Source organism: Alligator sinensis, unplaced genomic scaffold (assembly GCF_000455745.1).
Source record: "Alligator sinensis unplaced genomic scaffold, ASM45574v1 scaffold278_1, whole genome shotgun sequence".
Taxonomy (NCBI): domain Eukaryota; kingdom Metazoa; phylum Chordata; order Crocodylia; family Alligatoridae; genus Alligator; species Alligator sinensis.
This window is the reverse complement of record NW_005841952.1, coordinates 2340431-2360889: the sequence shown is the minus strand read 5'-3', so window position 1 is coordinate 2360889 and position 20459 is coordinate 2340431. Positions and strand designations below refer to the sequence as shown.

The following is a 20459-nucleotide window of genomic DNA, read 5'->3' as shown; positions in this document are numbered from 1 at the left end:
GAAAGAGCACTCAGGTATTTCCTGTCTGCACTGCTCCAAATCTCAGTTCCTGTTTGTTTCAAGCCTTGAAACCAAAGGCTACAGATTTTTGCTATGCGTGCCAATAAGGCTGTTTAAATAGCAACACATGGTGGTGACGCCAAGTTCAATACAAGGCTACTGTAGTGCATGCTGCCTGTCCTGACATCAAGGCGTTTTGCTGCTACTCCAGTCAATGCTCCTCGCAGGCTGTGAGCTGAAGCTCCGCTGGCACCGCAGAGCACATCTCCAAGCGCTCACACTTCCATCCAGGCACTCACTCCAGCCCCGAGGACAGAAGCACACCATGCATTATAGCATCACAGCCTGCTAATCGAACCAAATGCATTCCAGACTTTAGCAAATCAGCTCCATCTGTCTGGTGGGTTTGAAGTTTGAAGTCACACTCATCCAAGTCCTACCCAATACATCTTGCATCCCTCATTGCTCCGATGTGTGCCTGGGCTGTCCAGGACTGGTACCCTTTCCCCGTCTCCTTCCTCTAAAACCGACTTGGAACTGCTTTCTCCTGGAGCAGCTCATTTGAAATGAGGAGTTTATGACAACTACCGCAGGGCACCTCATTCATTTCCATCCAAGATATGGTAAAAGAGGCAGAACATGCCATTTAAAGAGGGGTATGTAATCTGTGCGCAGATATGCCTATGCATAAAGGTCATTTTGAGAGTCACAAGGGAAACGGGACCCATGCAGCTATGTGCTTTATTTGCACAAGCGTGCCGTTAGTGATTCTCCAGGTTCATATATACAGTTTAACCACAAGCGCTGTGGATTTCTACAAGGGTCTGAGCTGGGTGAAACCACTGCCATCCCCTCTGATAACAGGGGGCCTGGCTGCCTGTATGCCTGGAGTCTCTTTACCTTGTCAAGGAGAGCGTTCTGCCAGAGTCTGAACATCATCATGTACGTCCTGTCTCGGGCACCAAAGGAAGTGAAAAAGTGCTGGACAGAAAGAGAAAGAGAGAGATCACTTCAGAAGATTTGAGCCAAAAGGGAGAGGAGCCTGGTCAGAGCATTTCACAGGCTGAGCGTGTGGAGAATTATAAGCCCATTATAAGCAAAGGAGGTGAGCTTCTGAGCGGGAATGGAGGAACATCATAGTGCCTTTAAACCCCAGAAAGCATGTGAGAGGAAGTGATGCTAACCAGCAACTCAGCAGTCTCTGGATGTGATATTGCAATCTAAGGGTTCACAGGCCTTTCATCAACCCCTTGGGTCAGGACCATCTCCTGTCCCACTGGCCACGTGTGCTAACCCTGCTCCAGACTCAACCCTACTCATTACATATCATCGCCCCCCACTTCCCTTAAGCACTTCCCACCAGGCCACGGGTGCCATAAGCCAGGAGCGCAGGGGTCTGGGACGTACCTTTTCAGTGTCAGTGCAAACTTGGATAGCATTAGGAATAAGCCGTGCTGTTTTTTCCTTGGTCATCGAACAGATATCCTTCAAACGGACAGTCAGCTAGAACGAGAGGTGTGAAGAAAGGGAAAGGGGGCGAAAGGAAGGAGAGAGCAGAGAAAGGAACAAGCTTATGAGTAAATCAAGGCATGCTCAAAATGCTTCTAAGACAGCCCCAAAAAGCACTTGACTGACAAAACAGTGAGAGGGTCTTTACCAGTGTTTCCCAGCGGAAGATGTTGCTGTAGAAGCAGATCCAGTTTTCGGAGAGGTAGAGTCGGCCCTGCAGGAGAATGTCTCTTTGAAGCGCGCACGAGTAATCTGTAGACAGAGAGCAGAAGATTAGCAAAGGGTAGGCCAACAGGTATCTTGCTGGGACAGGCGGGCACATTAGAGCCGGGCACAAAGCGGAGCCAGAAAGTACACTTAAACCAGGCACCTGCCAGAATCAGTAATCCCAGCAACACCAAGCTGCAGCTTGAAGTGGCAATCAAGGTGAGCCTCACAACTCACAACCAAGGTAATACTGGGCAAAGGAGAGCATCAGCAATAGAGCTAGAATCACAAGAAACCACCACCAGCCAGAACTAACCATCAAGAACCAGACCCCTGCCATGTACCGGCTCGAGCTAGGACTGGCAATGCACCAGTAGAAGAGCAAGGACCTGAAAAATCCCAGAGCCAGTACCCAAGCCAGAGAAGACTGACCAACTCAGGGCTACAAACATGCCAGAGCTGATCATACGCCTGAACCTGCTGGTATTCGTATTATGGTATCCCTACGAGCCCAAATTGAGATTGTACAGTGCACAGCACAATGGACATGCTAGAATTAGCCCTCAGCTCCAGCGTTTTTAATTTAAATAGACCAGCGAATCTATGTATAAGGGGAGATGCTCCGAGAGGAGAAGTGCCTTGGCTGCACTGCAGAGCCAGGAACATAACCTAAGTCTCCCAAGTTGAATATAAGACCACGCGTCCTTCCCCACCTTGCACGGGGGGTTTCCTGGCAGCCTGCTGACTGGTCATTTGGTAGTGCCTCAGGAAATACTTCCATAATCTTAGCCTCTATCTTCCTTTCCATACTCACTGCTGTCATCTGTGTACCTCCCGCAGCCCCAACCATCCCAAACAGCTCTTCTCCCTGCTTCCAAAGAATTATCAGCAGCTATCAGATAGTCACTCCTGAGAGGTACGAGGTGGATGGCTAGTCTGCAGAAGGCAGCAGTTAAATCACTGCAAGGCTGTAGTTTTGTTTGGCAGGGGACTGGGAAGCTGCACAAGGTACGTGCAGAGCGGCTGGAGTGGGGGTGATGCTGCAGCATGAGGCAGAGGTGTGGGACCCAAAGCAAACAGGGAAAAGACCTGAGCAGCCTGCTCAGACCCCAATCCTGCCAGGTCTGGGGAAGCACAAAGGTGGACAGGAACTCTGCAGTTTGGAGCCATCTGCACCCGAAACTTCCCCGCATGCCTACTGTAGACTCGGCTCGGTTCCTCTCATCTCCCTCCTTCCCACACACCAGTCTGCTAATTTATACTTCATCTGTCTCTCATTAAATACCTTCACCAGATAAAGACTGTGACGTGGAACGGAAGAGTTAGCAGCCACAAGCTCAGCTGCCGTGCTCCCCATCTCACCTGACAAACCCAGGGGGAAGAGCAGAGCTTTCTCCATGTTCCCAACGGCATCAGAAGCCAGATTCCCAGTTAGCGTGAATTGGCACCGCTCTACTGAAGAGTGCAAAATTAAGCCGGCTTGCCCCAGCTGAGGATCTGGCTGTGAGTGCACAGGAGGCAATTCAAGGGCTTGCTCTTTGGGGGTGATCTCTGCCCAGAGATCCATCTGCTCTTGGACTTCCTCCTGGAGCATCTTCCTACAGCTCAGCAGGGCGCAGTGCAACAGAAAGCAAAGGGGCTGACAGAAGTCCCACTGGCCTTACCGACTATGAGGCGCTCAGTGTCGGGAAGCTGTTTGAAGAGTTTCCTGAAGTCTTCGTTCCGCTGTTTATACGTTGGACTCAACACCTGCAAATAAGAGAGCGCCTGTTAATGAGAGCGGCAGGGACTGGGGCAGGAGGAGAAAGACATGGGCATTGTGGCAGAGGGAGGGCAGGGACTGCATATGCTTACCACATGTGAGACCAGGACTTGCTTTCCCACCTGATGCACCAGGGGTAAAACTCAGGGTGACCTTTACTAATTGCATAGGAAGTGGGAACAGAGGAGGAAGAGAACCTGGCTTGTCAGAGAAGTGGAAATTACTGTGTCGAATCCTAGACCCAGCAAGGATGATCCCTGGGAGTTTTCCCACTGACAGCAGGAGCTGGCTTGTCTCTGCTATTTACTAAGCATTAACACAACCTTCCTCAGCTTTGTAATCCTAGCCACACAAAGTCTCCCACATGCTCCACAAGGCTGGCCCCCTGGAAGAGCCGAACCCTCCCTGCATGCAGGACTGGCTTGGAGCTTCGTATGGAGACAGGTGCAAATGCCGACAAGCTGCATCTCTGCTCTGTCTCCTGTAAGTACAGGGAGGATGACCTGGAGTACACGCTGATTCCCTCCTCTCCCTTTCCTAGCAGGGCAATCAATATACGTCCCCAGAATCAGAGACACAAAGACCTTCCAGTCAGTCCAACAGACCTGCAGGACCCGATGATCTTCTGAGGTCCCTTCCAGCCTTGCAATCTATGAAACCCCTGAAGACATCTCTTTCTAGAGGAAGCATGGGTGGGCAAGGAGAGAGAGAGGGAGGCAGGGACATTACTGGCCACAAAGTTTAGGACAGGAAGGAGACATGGAAAAATCACAGAAAAGCATCCCCGCTTTCTTCCCCTGGGAGCTACCTCCCTGCGGTTAGCTGCGCCCTACTTAGCCCCCACAGTTTAACGACTGATTTCTTAATACTGGTGCAAAGACCATTAGAGACGTGCTCTCTAATCATTGTAGGCTCAAAGGCAGAGCATTTTGCGAGTGTCCCAGACTCGTAACCGGCATTCAGAATAGCAGGCGTGCGCTCCGGGAATTCACTCACCAAAGTGTCGGTCTCAGCCCCTGCGCCTGGGTCCTATTTAGAGGTGCGCCCAGCTGAGTTCAGGCCCTGAATTTCATAATGGGAGTACAGTCAGGTCTGACATCTGGGTTCAGCCCATTGTAGAGACTGAACTGACTTTGGATTTGGATTGGGATGTCCCTCCCCTGCAGGCAGCGAGGCTCTGAGCTAGGGTCTGGCTTTGGGAAGCCCCGTACTAGACAACTGGACTCTCTCAAGTCTTCTCTGCAGCCATGGGATCTAAGTGACAGGAAGAGGTAGCACAAAAACTTCTGCTACCCTGATAAATTGCTCAGTTGAGACACTCACAGCTGGAATTTCTTCTGACCGTGGGCTGACGTGTTCCTGAGCCAGGTCCTGCAGCCTCTCCAAGTACCGCAGCAGCCTCTGGTCGTCTTGCTCCAGAGTAAGAATCCAGAGAACCCCACATTGCAGCAAGGAATCCATTGCACCTCCTTCGCACTCGCTTGCTCCCTTCACGCTCTCCAACCCTTCCCGTCTCCTGTTCACACTGTCGCTTGCGCTTGCTCAGCTTCAAAGCAGAAAGACACAAGAACAGCAGCCTGGTAGAGAGATGCGTGGCTTCCCCTTCTCTTCTGACATCCAGCTGTTCTGCCCCAGCAGCCTCTGCAGCTCCAGAGAAGAACAGCTCTCCAAGAGACTTGGAAGAAGGGGCTCATGAGGGGAAGCTTATCGGCCAGTGCTCCCTGGGCGCCTGTGGTTTCTCGCTGCTTCGCTCTTGCTGCCCTGTCACTGCGGGTATCCTGAAAGTGCCAGAGCAGTCCAGAGCAGGAGGTTGTTGGGCAGCAGGAGCTCACAAATCCAAGCCCAAATGCCAGGGCTGCCCAGGACGATGGATGATTTGCCCCGTCCCAATCTGTAGGACCACAGGATTTGCAGGACCACACCGGGCTAGTTTTGGCTCCAGTGCTGCATTGCACAGCAAGCGGCGTGCAGACCTAGCCTGCTTATCAGAGAAGCGGGAACTCTTGTTTCGCCAGCGCCTGCCTCAGGCACTCTGCTCCCATCCCCTTTCTGCTCTGAAAGGCAGCTTTGGTCTCTGTTAATTTTTCTCATGGAAGGAGCGGGTGGGGAGATACCAAAATGACTCGCACATGCTTTAAGTTACTGTATCTGGGTAATTCTGTCGGTCAATGCCCGACAGTAACCCGGGCTCAGCCCTGCCTCCTAACAGATGTTTCCTGTAATGGAAAACTGTTGGACGGTGCGTGTTTGGGGGAGGGGAAAGGAGAAGGAGAGACCGGCCTGTTGAGCCCAGCGATGATGAAATCGGCAACGTGAGACCCAAACAGCTGGACTGGTCTGGGGCTCTCTTACCCAAAATGCCTCCGATCCCAGAAAAACTAGGGTGCCTTGCGGGCTTCATTCACTCCCCAAAGCAGTAGGACAAAGATCTCCTTCGGACACTGCCCCAGGAGCGCTCTGAGAGCCTCAGGGATTGGATGGACCTTTCTCTGAAATCCACCCTCGCCCCTTCATCTTCTTTACCTGTCCCCACTCCAGCACAGGCAAAAAGAGGCAGCGCATAGCAAGGAACCCATAAAACACAGCTCCTGTTCAGCTCCGATGCTGGTCCTGTGGAGCTGGATGTAGGTATGGTAGGAAAAGAGAAAAGATGCAAGTCCCTACAGGCCTGAGCACAGGTACACCTCAAAAGCCTCAACTCTGCAAGGCCAGAGGAACCAGGCTTGCGCGCAGACTTAATTTCATGGCCAGAGGCTGCGACTGTCTGATAGAAAAGACAAGCAAGCAACTTTCATTTAAGTCAGTAATCTCTCGCACCACAGACGCTCTGAAGCAGAAGTTAGCACGCATGCAGCTGTATCTCTGCGCTGACAAGAGAGAAGCAAGATGCCTCATCTGCCATCACAAACCGGGGAGGCTTCCTTTATGGAAACCCCTGCTCCTACGTGCTCTAGAGCGGACTGCAAACCAGGCTCTACAATGGTGCAAGCAACTGCAGTGCGAGGCCCTGGTCGCTTTAATGAATGGCACATTTTGCTGGAGCTGGATGAGAAATGACTTCCTAAACCCGCACGCATGGCTGATGGGTTTGTTTCTGCAGAGCAGGAGCAGCCGGGAGCGATAGCAGGAGCCACGTAGGGGTGGTGATGGTAAACATTAACTCTAGCACAAACACAGGGAGCTGGGACAGGATGGCACTGGAGACGTGGGGAGGAGGGAGGGGTGGATGTGACGGTGGAGATCGGGGGGGAGGGTGGATTCCTCGGAGAGAAACCTCACGGGCTTGGGCTCCCCCAGGATGGCTTCACGCCTAAGTCTGCAGGGAGGGTTCACCTGACTTTTGGACAGAAACGGACAACTCCTACAGACAAGGTCTGCCCTATTCCCCTGAGTACCCGAGGAAATTATGGTTGCTACTCCCTTGAACAACAAGGGACCTGGCTGCCATCCTTAAATCCACACAAGTTTCCAGCATGAGCTCTGCAATGCTCAGTTGGGGTCTGCAACCCCTTGGGGCTTTCCTCAAACATGTCAATGGAGGAATCTCCTGGCAGAAATGTTGAACGCTTTTCAAGTGAACGCTTTACCTTGGGTAAATTCAAAAAGAGGTTGGATGAACACCTGTCTGGGGTCGTGTGATCCCAGCATGTGCTCCAACCAGTGGCAGGGGGTTAGACTAGATGATCTATTCAGGTCCCTTCTGACCCCTAACTACTATGAAACAATGAAGTGTGCAGACAGCAAAAAAGCCAGGTGGTTTCTAAGTAAGTATTCATGCCTTTGGGTAGCAAGAAAACGCTGAATACAGGATTGCAAGTGTTTGTGCCCACAGCCTGGGTGTTAGCAGTATGTGAGTGCACCTACATGTTCATTAACGTGCTTTAGGTAATGCTGATTACATTTAGTACCTCCACTGTGAGGTACCAGAAAAAGGCGCATTAGCCTATTTTATTGCACTTAGCAAAAATTAACTTTTTCTGTGATGCTTTAATGTTCACTAAAATGTGCTAATGCTTATTGAATTGCAAGTGCAGATGCACACTACTTCTTCCAGGAAGGGAACAGACTATGCCCATAGCCCGCAGGGTATGTCAAAAGTACCCGATGCAACCCAAATTCTGGACACCGCCAACAGGTGATGATTGGCTGGTGAACGAGGCGCGCACCCATAATTCCTTGCAGGAATGACTGCATGAATCATTTCAAACAACAGCAATATATCTCAGAAAAAAATCTCAGGTTGGCAACAGCCAATTCACACCCAAAAAGAGACCAGGTCTTCATTAAGTGAACTGCTGCCTCATCTTGAGCGCAGGGGCTTCGTGCACCATGTCTGCCTGCTGCCGAGGCAGTAGCTCAAGCTGTCATGCTAGGAAGCTGCCTGTGCCAGCACTTTCCTGCCTCTCAAAATTGTTCCCCTCTCTTTCGAAAGGGGAAGGCCTTTGGTCTTTTCGAGAGCTGGAGTCTCTGTCCCCCTCTCTCTTTTATGCTACCTTTTGGCATGCTGGGAAGCACAGTATGGGTTAATAAAAAGTCTCTATTCCTCTAGTGAGAGGTTTCCACTCTCATCCCTGCTTAGCTTTTCAGAAGCCCTTCTACCTCTCAGTTTGTACTTTTGGTTTGGGTATCCAAGCCCCGAAATCCTGAATGCTGCACCATCACTTCCTGTGGCATGCTGCTCTAAGGTGAGGCATATACCACCAAACCTGTGCCTGCACGCCAAGATTTCCTTTCCCCCCAAACAGTCCTTCCCTGGGACCAGAGCACTGATTTTGCTAGGGTCTGGCCTATCCTGAACACCGCTCTGCACAGAACAGGGCACGGACGGAGGAGTTGTCCAGACCCGAGAGAGAGCTGTGCTCAGCACGTTCCCGTCTCTAGTCTCCTAGTGCGCGGTGTTGAGGGGAGGCACACGTGGCTGTGCGTGAGACAGTACTAGAAGCTGCATGTTCAGTTGTCAGCAGAGGTCTACTCTGGAGCCATTGTTGGGAATATCCCTCTGTGTGTGGGTGCAGCATTTGTTTGGAGAACTGCAAATGCAGGGCTTCTGTCAGGGTTTTGTCCCCTACCGCCGTCTGTGGCACAGACTTTACCTTCATAAAGACAAATGGGCAGAGTTGTGCTGCCACCAAGTCTCTTCAGCAAGTCTCGCAGGGAAGTGAAATGTGTCTCTGGCTATTTGAGTGATGTAGTGGGTGATTTTTCATTGTAAACTGGTTTTATAGCTTGCCTGCATTTCTCTGCTGCCCATATGTACGGTTAAGGGTGAGCGATAGGGGAAAGCAGATTGGAGAAATAAGGAAGAGCGAAGCCAAACACAGACAGAGGTGGGGGGAGACAGAAGGAAAGGAAAGCAGGTATGCACAGAACAAACTCTGAGGGCACGCAGACATGTGGGGTAGCTATCCCTGGGATCCAAGTAGCCCTGCAGATCCCACGGGTCTCGCACGTCCCTCCAGTCAGTGCTGTTTGCTCTCTTTCTTGCAGAACATCACCTTCCTCTCTAAGTCTTTTTCCCCACCCGTTTCCAGAGAGGACTATTCAGCTCTGCTGCATCCCCTTCACTCTCTCTTCTCTGCACATTGGAGGCCATTTACAGAAGTCGCACTTGCTACATGCAGCAGCTGGAAATGCTGGAGAAGGCCCGACTCTCTGGCACCAGGCAGCGAATAGCCCTGAGGGCATGCACCCTATTTAGGGAGAGGCGGGTCACCAGTGATTTATGGTCAAGCAGAGACAAAAAGCAGAAGCCTGGCGCCGCTCAACATCCCCGCTCTGACCATGAGGTCTGGGGGATACAAACGGGATGCTCCAAGCCCCGCTAGGGAATAGGGCCCCATGCATGGGGTGCAAGAAGGGCAGGAGATGACCTCTGGGATGCTTCCCAAGTGGGGGATTCCCATGCCCACCTCCCTCCCATGTGGTAAGCTCTGTGCCAGGTGTGGCTCAAAACAAAACTAAGACCCTGTCCCCCTAAACTGCCAATCTTGGACTAGAAGTGCATCCTGATTCCACGGCTGGGGTCAGCCTGTGGCAGGCCGCACCACAAATCCAGATGCAAAGAGGAGGAATGCTGGACAAGTCTGACTCTGGGTCTGCAAGCTCCGGTTGATGCCCATCGTCGTTCTGTAGGGATTAGCACCCCGACTTTCCAAGTTCTGCCTTGCACGTGGCTTCGCACCTGTCCCTGCTTCCTGACCTCTCCCCCTTCACTCTCTGCTCTCCCACTGCTGCCAGCACTTGCCATTTTATTGATATTAGCTGCTTATTTTTCCTTAAAGACTCTGCTCCAGGAGTCAGGTTATTACCGGAGAATGACACCTCTCACGTAAAGAAAATCATTTTCAGCCCTGGTGTTTGCAAAGAGAAGCTTGAAAACATGCAACCTGAAGCCTTAAAAACCATACAAGGAAGAAAATGAATCCACCGTTTCCTATTGCTGCCCTATTCCCTATGATTAAAAAGATCGCTCATGATTTTCAGAGCCCTGTTCATGATTTTTGACCATGTGGAACTGGCCATCCCTGTTGTTCCTCCCTCCTCCCCCACCTTCTTGCTTCCTTTCCAATGCCGTTTTCACAAGACAGTGTTGCTAAACAGCATTCTTCAAGGCAAGAGGTGGGGGCAAGTCAACCCGCATTGCACAACGGGGCAAAGGCTCCAACCAAGCATACTGGAGCACAGAAAAAGCCGCAAGGTGACTCCTCATGCCCACCGCAGCACTCGCACATGGGATAGCCCAAAACAGGGACCCCTCTCCCACCCTCTTTATTTAACTGCAGCCCAAGCTGATGAGCTGCCAGGTGCACTGCCCGTGAACTCATGCAAGTGATTACTACTCATAACTCTTATGAGGGATGTATGGGCTTGGGAGGAGGAAAAGCACATCAATATATCTAGATATGGGAACCCTCCCACAGTGCCAGCACGTTCCTCTGCATATAGGAAAGTCTGAGCGCTCTTTTTTCTATACTGGGGCAACAACAGTCCATTATTGCTCTCTGCTTTCTCCAAAACTGGGTGCTAGAAGCTCCTTTTCCTCCGTGCCTCAGGGAGGATCTGTGTGCTCAAAGCTGTTGCCATTGTAGCCATGCCAATTAGGTGACATAATTTTCATAGCATTTGTATTCTGATAAAGCCCCGGTGTAGGCACAGTTGCACTAACAAATACCTAGTTCTTTCTGCTTTTATAGCTTACTTAGCCCAGGGACCCTAACTAAGCCATGCCAGCAAAACCACTCTCACTTGACAGTGCAGGCTACATCTTCATTAGGAGAATCAGCTGGGATGGCTGTAACAGTACAGCTCCACCAGCCAACTTTCCCGGTGCCTGGATCCGAGTCATCCTTCACTTCTCCCTGGCCTTGGTGGGTATAGGATACGCACACAGACTGACAAGCTCCCGTACCTCAGGAGCCCAGTGCTGAGGCAGGCTGCACAGGCAACTCCTCAACTCAGTCATCCTTACTCCTAACCTCCCCTTTTTATCAAGGAGACATGCAAGCCCAGAGCAGGGGCGCTGAGCACCACCCAAGGGCTAACATGGACTTGCAAGAGCCTAAAGCCTGGCTGACTGGCACTTAGGGATAGAATTGTAATTCATTAAGTCTACAAATTTAACAAGCCAGAGGCTTGGGTCTGGTGTTCCTCACTAACAGCACAGTGAATGCCTCAGGGGACTCTTCCTCTCCACTGCCAGTGAACCTAGCCCGGCAGCCAATCCTCGTTCCTCCAGCCAGAAGATGTGAGCAAAGCACGGGCATTTATTCCTAATCCACATCAAACGCAGGAGAGGTTGTTCAGCCACCGTGCCAGTCTCCTGGCTATGAGCAACGTGACCTCCTAAAGCTGCTGGTTACAGAGGGATGGTCCCACGAGGCCAGGGTCAGGCAGGGGGGCTTTTTAGACAGCCACAGAGTACAGGTTGCTGGGAGCTGGAGATGCCAGGCTACTTAAACTGCTAAATCCAGCCCACGAGGAGGAGACTTGAACTGAACCTGAACTGGCACCGTTATCTTAATTCACTGACTGGGCACCTGCCTGTTTTGGGGGGCAGAGAAGAAGGGAGGGTCTCTTAGGATGGAGGAAAAAGACATGTCTATTATTTGAGTTTGGTGCCTACAACTTCACAAACTCTGAACACCCGCCCACCCCATCAAGCTGTTTGGGAAAGCATGGGTGGATCCAACCAGAGCACGTGCTTGGAGGCAAAGGAACAGCGATCAAAGCAAATATTCACAGCTGGAGGTTGCTAATGTCTTAGAAAAGAGAAAATGGGATATAGGAGGAAGCCACCTCTACTGTAAAGGAGACAAAGGGTCAAGTGGGGTAAACGTAAGAAAACCAGTTAAAAGCAGCAGAAATAGGGCTGTTCCCTTCACAGCTGAGGCTAATAGTTCAACAGGTAGATGGAGTATAGGACTAAGGCTGGGACTCTGTCTCATGTTTGTGCAGCACCTGGCTGTGACTGTGCCTCCTAGGTGTAATGATAATCCTGATCCACAAGTGAATGTGCACGTGGTAGGAACAGGTGCGCTGCACGTGCATATGTGCTTGCGCGCATGTGAGTGGATTTAAAGAAACTATCCTGTGGTAGCTAAATTGCAAGCCAACTCAAAGGTGGGCTGTCTACACCATCTCCGGAGAGGGACCCTCCTTTATGAGGCTCTTCCAGTAGGGATGGGAAGGGGAAGTGTCTGGCTGTCGTCAGCACTGGAGAATCCTGGCAGGAAGCGTGGCTCTACAGGGAGGGAAAATCCAATGCAGAAGGACATTTCTGACAATGACAACACTATTGACTCCCTGCCTGGGGCTTGGGTAGCCCAACCCTATTTCCAAATGGCTACTTTTATCTGGCCAGAATGGGTCTATGGACTAGAACAAAGCAGAGAAAGGAAAACGAGGGAAAGAAATAAAACCACAAAGAATACAGCCAGTGCTTACTCTCCGGATGTGCTGTCTCTCATGCTGAAAACATATGGAGGAAAAACAAGAACAGAAAGATAAGATAGAGAGGGCACCAAAACACAAGAGAACCATAGAAGCAGATCACGCCAAAGCACCATGAAGCAGGGACGGCTCCCAGCAGCCACATAGATAAGCAGCTCTCGACTAAAACACAACTACAGTCAATGGTTTCTTCATATTTGGAGTTAGGACTCTTCCTGGCTGCCTTCTCTGTGTGCATCTCTAGGTAACTCAACTTCTCTGTGCATGTCTGTCTGCTCTGAATACTTCACACAACCCCCTGCCCTCCTTACTGACTCCCGTCTATGCTTGCTCCCACCCTGCTTGTCCATCCTGCCTCTCCCCATGCTCTCACCACTTCCCAGAGGGACTTATCTAGATTGCTCCTGGCTTTGCTTCTGCCCAGCTCCTATTATAGTGGTCCCATACCTATGGCCAACAGAGTCAAAGGGAGTTTAGTCACTGCCTCTGCTACTTCCTCTGCCTGTCTACACTCATTACACCATGTTCTCTTCCACATTGAAGTTGTCGTGGTCTATGTTCCACCCCTGGCACAAAGAGTTGCCGTTTTGAAACAAAACTCATTTAAGACCTAAAATCATCAGCAAAAGAATTTGGTTTTAGAGAGACAACAGGCTTAGCAGGTATAGAATTGCAAAGCCAGACACGTGTGCTGAGTTAGTGGAGGAGGGTAGAAAAAACCTGCTTGTTTCTCCAGACATGAGCAAAAAGCAATTTGCAGCCTCTTCAGGTTTGTCCACACTGCAATCCAGACTGCATTTTTGGCATACCCAGGCAGCCTAGACTAACCAGCTTGCATCATGACAGCAGGGCACGTGTGGCAACATGGATTTCGGGTACCCAGTACTGACCTAAGTTCAGGCTCAGTGTGGCCATCACTGAAGTCTGTGCTGTCATGGCTGTCAGCACTTGTGAACTAGATACATGAAAGCTAGCAAGGGGCAAGTCTAAGATGAGCTGCAACCACACATCGGGATTGCCATATAAATACACCCTGAGATACTAAGAGGAGAGGTGCAGCAGAAAGAGTAGAAGACCTGCATGTCGGTACCTGTTGAATGTAACACAATCTCTTCTCTGTGACTGCCGACTCACTTCACATGGATCATGCTAGAGCTGTAGGACAGGGTGTACAGAACTCAACACACGGGAGCTGTCGGACATGGGCACTCAGCTACCACCAGGGTTGTCCTTGTTATGACCGTCTCAGAGTCTAGGCTCTGGTTTCTCCAGTAGCGGGGTCCTAAGCCACCTCACTCTGGGTCCATCAGGGTTACCCATCGTGGATACCAGAGCTCCGTCTCGCAGGTTCAAAGCCTGCCTGAATGAATGCCAACGTTCAACCAGCACCCTGCAGCGAGGGGTACCCAAATGCAGGTAGAGGATAACGTGACCCTAGAGATACCCGAGGATAACATGACCCTAAAGATACCCAAGGGAAAAAGCAGGAGGAGGTGGTGGCAGAGGAAGTCCTAGCAGGATCACTTCGAGTCACTTACTGGTATCACCCTATGTTTTGGGGTTTGGGGGGGGACGGGATGGGATGGTATTTGTTTTTCATCTTAATTCTGGATGGCCAACACGTTAATGGGAAGGTAGGAAAAGACCCTCTTCACCTTTTGTGGGGGCTGGTAGCTCGGAGAACCTAATTATGAGGAACTGCAAAAGCGAATCAACATGAATTTGTCAAAGCTGACTTAGCATCTAGTCTAGACCAGAGGACTGGGGAACTAAGGAGCTTATGATGTCCCCATTCAGCACAGCATTCATATCTAGTCTCTATCAGTTGTCAAAAAACCATTTATGTGTGTATTTAAGTGCTTTACTAAATAGGGACGGGCTACTAAATGGAGGAAAACTCCTAGGCCAATATCAACTTTGAGTCAGAGCATGGGAGTTTAGACCATGGGGAACCAGAAGAAACTTTCCTTCCCTAGAAAAAAATCTCATAGTTTGAAAATTCTTCAGCCCTGCACTTCCCTGCCAGGTGCTTTCATGTCGGGTCAGATCACACAGAAAGGAAGAAAAGGACAGGGCCAAACCCTTCGCAGAAAGAAGTGGGTACTTTAACGTCAGGGATTTCAACTACCCTTCTCTATTAATCTATCCTTAGATGCAGAGAACTCTACATTGACGGATCAATATATAAGATAAGGAATGTGACTTTAATCCTTGTTAGGCAACAATATTCGATGCACCTACAAGGACAACTGTCCAGTGACTCATTTGCATCATGACCATTTCCTGGGCTTGTGAAAGGCACCATTATCCACGGTGCTGGAGTTCAAGGGCAAGATTTTCAAAAGTGCTCAGCTCCCAGTACCTGCTGCTGTTTGATATGGGAGCAGGTCGGCACTGCGCACTTCATCTGCGTGTTGAAAGGTGAGCTGAATTCTCTGGAAAATCTGGCTTTGAAGTCCACTGTTTATACAAAGAAAGGTAACAGTAAATCCAGCGGCCCACAAAGTGAAACACTTGTGCAAGAGCCCAATCTAAGGAGACTGCCTTGGCATGAAATTCTTGACCTCTCTGCTGAGACTGCGCTTTCACCCAGCTACCCTGGGCACCAACAGCAGTGATGACACAACAGCAGAGTCTTCCTCGCCAGCTGGCCACCCAACTACTTACAGTCCCTGCCCAGCTTGCACACCCTGTGCCAGCTTTTAGTCCCCAAGGTAGCTATGGCATGGGTGTGCTCCTCCATAATACAACCATCCCTCCTGATTGCACCACAGATGCCTGAGAGACTTCCCAAACTAGGAAGAGCTGTCACAGGATAGCAAAGGCCTCATCCCTAAAACCTGCCAGTCCCCAACAAAAATGTGCAAGTCTTCCACCCCCAACCACAAAAGAAACTCTATGTCCATACAGATCCACCTTGAGGAAAGACAGTGAATACAGTGCAAGCTGGCATGGCACCGCCCTTCGAATGAAGTGTTACGTGTAAGAAGCTAATGTCCGGCAAGGTAAAAGATACAGAACAAAATATCCTTGGCATCATTCTGCCACTTTTGATCAACAGAGTTCAGTGCAATTACCCCATACAAATGACTGGCTCAACAAGCCTGTGGCACTGGCACATTACCCCTTGGCATCCTGGCTAAAATCACCCCCCTTCAGCATCACTGCTGCTAATGTCTGAGGCTGCGAGTAAGTGGGAGTGACTGCTGGGGGCTGGCTCCCCGCTGCTGCATTTGCCTGCATAGCCACTGCACTGCTGGTCCCTACTGCCAAGCACTGGAGGAGGCGGGGAGCGGTTCTGCTGTGCAAAGCTGCCGCTTTGTTGCTCGTGGAAAATTTGCAGACTAAGCTTTATGCCTGCGGACGCGGCCACTCAAGCTTGCAAAGGGAAAACCAGCAGCAAGACTGACGAATGGTGGCCTGCCTTTCTGTGAGCTCTGTGGGAAAGAGACTGCCCCGCACGCCACAAAGGACACGGACGTTTTTGCGCCCTGGAAGCTCCAAGCTCAGCTTTGTTGCACCGGGATCCGATGGGAAGCAGGGTTTGAAGAATGCAGCAGGCGTGATTGAGAGGACGCAGCATTCTTGGGCCCTGCCCCAATCTGCGCTCTCTCCCCCTGGGGGAGGCCTGTCCGGCTTTGTCAGCTTGGAACCAGTCCCCCCTCTCTTTTGGAGATGCTCCACATGCCCCAGTGCTACTGCAAAGCCCCTCTGCACCCTCACCTCCCCCGCCCCCACATGCACCAAGGGACAAGAGAAACGGGAGTACTTACATTATACCAACTCTGGCTTTTCTGTAAGGACAAAATAAAAGAGAAGCATTAGTTAGCACAGAGATCTTAGTACCAAAGACAGAGAGAGAGAGAGCGCGAGAAAGAGACAGGCAGGGAGACAGGCAAACCAGGACCAATCTGGTATGTATATCGAATCAGCAGAAAGTGAGATTAAAGAGAAAATATTTTGATGGGTTTCAGAGCAGTCTACAGTGTTTATTCCCAGTTATCTGGCTGAAGAACCAGCCCAGAAGTATGAGGCTGTAATGGGAAGCAATTGAGGCTTACACACACACACACACTTCTGCAGAACAGCAGTGCTCGCTAGCAATGCAAAAGCTAAGTCACCAAATCACCATCCATTTTTAGTGCAAGCTTCATTTCTGCACAGGCCTGCTGGCTTGGCCCTAAAACCCACGATGTGTTCTGACACCCTTTGCAAATAAACCCTGGAGAAACTGCCAGGTGAGGGAAGGACTCGGTTTCATTTCAACCACTTGCAATGGGCTTCAGAGACATCCTTCAAAGGTAACAGAGAGAGAGAGACAGAATATTCACAGAAGCAAGCACCTGAGCCAGGGAAAGCGGATGCTGCAGTTTTCTGTGAAAGGTGTGCAGTGTGAGGCATTTCGCAGCACCCACATGTGACTTGAATTTATCCACTTCACATTGTTTGGGGAGCCTGGGCCCCTTGTCACACTGGAGCATGTGGAAAAGGCAGTCTGGCTCGCAAAGTTGCACTCGCCAATAGTGAGCCGTAGGCGAGAGCTCTGACTGCAGGGGGTGGCCGGAAGGCCATCTGCTTTGTATTTCTGCCTGCTGCAGGGACACCTGGTGAGGCTGCAGAAACTTAGGTGCCACTTTCCATTGTTCAAATGCTGAACGTTACACAGTAATCAGTCCTCCAGAGCCACAGGCAAGGATTATTGCTCCTGTTTACAGAGGAGAAAATGAGGCAGGGGACAAGCCTGGGGCCTAGAGATCAGTGATCTGGGCCCTCCTGTAGCCCTCTTTTGGAAGGGACTCGACCTATGACCTCCAGGCAAGTCCCAGGGCCTTGGTCTCCCTGGTAAAGGGAAACGGGGAAAATGATACTTGTTATCTGACAAAGGAAGGCATAAAAGAGCTGACTTCAAAACATGCACGAGCCGTGCTTGTTCACACAAACAGACACTGACTGCACCTGCGCTGCTCACAGGAGTACGGGGCTGCGGGAGACGGGATCCTGCCGTGAGCGCATACAGCCTGTTACTAAAGACAGGGAGCGCCGGCAATTGGAAAGCACAGGGCAGCTGCTCCAACCCTGTGCTACATCCACCAGTCAGCACCGCTTCTAAATTACACCCCCCGCCCGATTCTCCCTTGTTGGGACACTTTGCCCATGTCTAGGCATCATGAACAGGATGTATTTACCTATGCCTAGGCACAGGAAAGCTCCTGCACCATGGATTTCAGGGCACGGTTCTGCTTCAAGTTCCCACTGCTCCTAGGGCAGGTTGCCTAAAGTGTCATCTGTCCTAATCTGCCCCAGGCTGGGGAAGAAGAGGACCCGCGACATTAACACACGCATCGCCCATTCTGCAACACACATTCATGATATAGGCAGTGTGCTGGGTTCATAGCTCTCAACCTGGAAGTGATGGTGAGGCCTGACCTCCTCTGGACTTGGGATCAGGAGACCAGCACTGTGGCTTGGACCCAAACAGTAAGTTTTGCATACTGTAACTCAACAATCAATCCTCTCGCTTGACTGAGGCCTCCCAAAATGCTCTGCTCCAGTTTCCATGAAGAGTGAGCATCAGTGTCAGAGTCCTCAAGTTGCTTTGGTAGAAAACCAGAGGCAATGCTCTCCAGAAAACACACTCCCAGGGGCATGTCAGTGAGGTGGAGAACTGAATCAGCACCAAGACATCGGTCCCAAAACCAACCCTTCTCAGAGGCCTCATGCACCCTTGGCTGTTTTCGACAGCAGTGCACGCTCGACTGCCTGCACTGGCCTCTGTGAAAAACAACTCAGGAACCCGTGGGGTGCAATGCCACCCTCCAGGGAGCACGGGAGCCAAGCACAAAGAGCTCCCAGTGGGCTGCCCACCAGATCTTTGGAAAGGGAAATGAATCACAGCACTGAAACACCTTCCAGATCCCAGAAACATTGATTGAATCATTAAGGAAGAATCTCTGACTGGTCACACGCTTCTGAACTCAAGCCCTCTCCAAAACTGGCTTTGCGCTCTGCTATTTGTCCTGAGGCAACTTGCATCTAAAAGCCACTCGTGTCCATAAGCAGCCCAAGGAAAGGGCACTGTGTGGCTCATTTCACTTGATCTGAGCCCGCAAGAGGCCGAGAAGCGATGCTAGTAACACAACTAATGCAACCACTCCTCCACCCCATGCTCATCATCCGGTGGCTGGGGTGCAGTGGTTCCCCTGTGCATTTCTTTACTCTCGGTAACCATCTCTGGGTAGAAGGCGGAACACAGAAATGCCTGGAAATAAAAGCCCTAATCAAACCAAAAGTCACAGAGGGAGAAAAGACTCGTCGCATGTGCAACAGCAGAGATTTCGCCCCTTCGCTGCAAAACTGCGGCACCTTGCTGTCAGAGAAACCTGCGCTCAGGTGGTTTGTTTTCTGACGCTCGGTGTCGGCCATCACGCTCATGCCCCGAGCTTCCAAAGTGATCTCCTTGGCACGTGCTCTTCCTGTTGTGATCATTCACAGATCCACTGTTTAACTGATTTCCTTCACTTTTGTGTACTGAGAGTGCATCCGGTTAGAGTGTTTATTCCTGCATGAGAGATTCATTTCCTAGGGCCTTTTATTTCTGCCAGTGCTTGATGTGAGTCATGGATGTATTTTCGTCCAGAAGAGGGGATTTCAGGAGCGGTGATGGCTCTTGCAGGGAGAGCTCAGGCATGTTGTACCCACACCAGATTGCCCTAAACCTCTCCGTGCTTCCCAAACTCCTATCTTCTGATATCAGTCTGTTCCCCAAAGTTTTACAAGAGAAAGCCAAGAGACTACTGAACACGTAGTGAAGTTAAGTTAAGGGGTAAAGATACAAGTCAGAGTTAGGAGGAGGATGGCCTTTGTGGCCTAAGTGGCCTGGGGAACGCTTCCTTCTAGCACAAGAGCAACAGGGGTCAGAGGCAGGTCCTACTATCCTGCACAGATGACTGCTGGTGGGACTGGGTAACAATAACAGTGATCGAGCTCCTTGCTTTCCCTTCAATTAGTGCATTTACTTTCTTTGCTGAGCCAGAAGGAGCCGGGATAAAGGAAGAAGGAGTCTGAAAGAACCAGCAGGGAGTTTAAAGGGAGTGCGGGGGGGGTGGGGAAAGAAAGAAACATGTTCTTACTTTGATCAGGTTAAGTCTGTCATACTGGAAAAAGAAATCATAGAAATTAGAACTGAAAGGCGACAGGGAAATAAATAGCGTCTGCAATAACAGGGGGAAGCAGTCACACACAGGCTGACGAGAGGTGCCACGGACACAACGCTACTGGGCATAGAGAAGCAGATGCCAGGGATATCATTGCATACAGTTACTCATCTCCCGCAGCCAGGCAACGATGCCGGGGGAGGAAAGTTGGGCTCTTTGCTGAGCCTTTGATTAATGTACTGCTGGATCTCTCTGCTTAACAAGCACCTGCTAGCGCTAGCAACCATCTTGTGCATAATGGCATCTCTGCTTGGGAGACTCCAGGTTACACTACGGCAGTGGATCATGTGCATGTAACTCCGGTTGCTGGCTGTTCGGCCAGGCCTATCCTGCTCCCAGTAAACTCAACACAGGCTTTTGCCATTGACTTTAATGGGAGGAGAAACACTTTGGCCATCTATGCTAATGCCTCCAGAGTATGCAAAAACATTTTGCATACTAGGACGTATGAAGCCCCATACCACTCTGGCGGGGCATGGCCGCACCTCTCTTCTCATTTTACAGCTGAGGGAACCAAGGTACACAGTTTAACCGCCTGTTCGAGGTTATAAAATGAGCTGGGACTAGAACCCCAGCCTCCTGAACCCCAGTCTAACCACTGGGTCCTGTTCTCCCCAGCCAGTTACCAAGAGCTGACCCTCCATCGCCAGGCTGGACTTTGGGAAATCTTTGTTTTCACCACTAAAGTTTTCAGGGGGGTTAAAAAGCCAAGTTACTCCTGGGAAGCTACAGAATTTGCTCCTATTCCCCATTCAGGTCCAAAACAGCTCCAACCTGCAGGCCACGTGGCAAAGCTCATCTTTCCTATAAACCTAATA

General features: G+C 50.7%; 1 protein-coding gene across 16 annotated transcripts in view; it reads right to left on the bottom strand.

Annotated features, from left to right (window-relative positions):
- The window catches only part of GRAMD1B (GRAM domain containing 1B), a 173841-nt gene that overhangs the window by 14710 nt on the left and 138672 nt on the right, over positions 1 to 20459 (bottom strand). For 5 of the 16 annotated variants that reach the window (XR_003093241.1, XM_025199999.1, XM_025200004.1 and 2 more), the window contains 6 exons: positions 16201 to 16221; positions 12422 to 12445; positions 3381 to 3465; positions 1658 to 1761; positions 1408 to 1503; positions 901 to 981 (listed from right to left, as the gene is read on the bottom strand). Coding sequence is in view for 9 of the 16 variants with exons in the window: in XM_025199999.1 (XP_025055784.1) it covers positions 901 to 981; positions 1408 to 1503; positions 1658 to 1761; positions 3381 to 3465; positions 12422 to 12445; positions 16201 to 16221 (411 nt within the window). In the remaining 7 variants the exon portion in view is untranslated. Of the gene's footprint in view, positions 1 to 900; positions 982 to 1407; positions 1504 to 1657; positions 1762 to 3380; positions 3466 to 4083; positions 4156 to 4934; positions 14888 to 16200; positions 16222 to 20459 lie in introns of those variants that run through there. The other 11 variants (XR_003093242.1, XR_003093246.1, XR_003093243.1 and 8 more) reach the window with 9 other exon arrangements.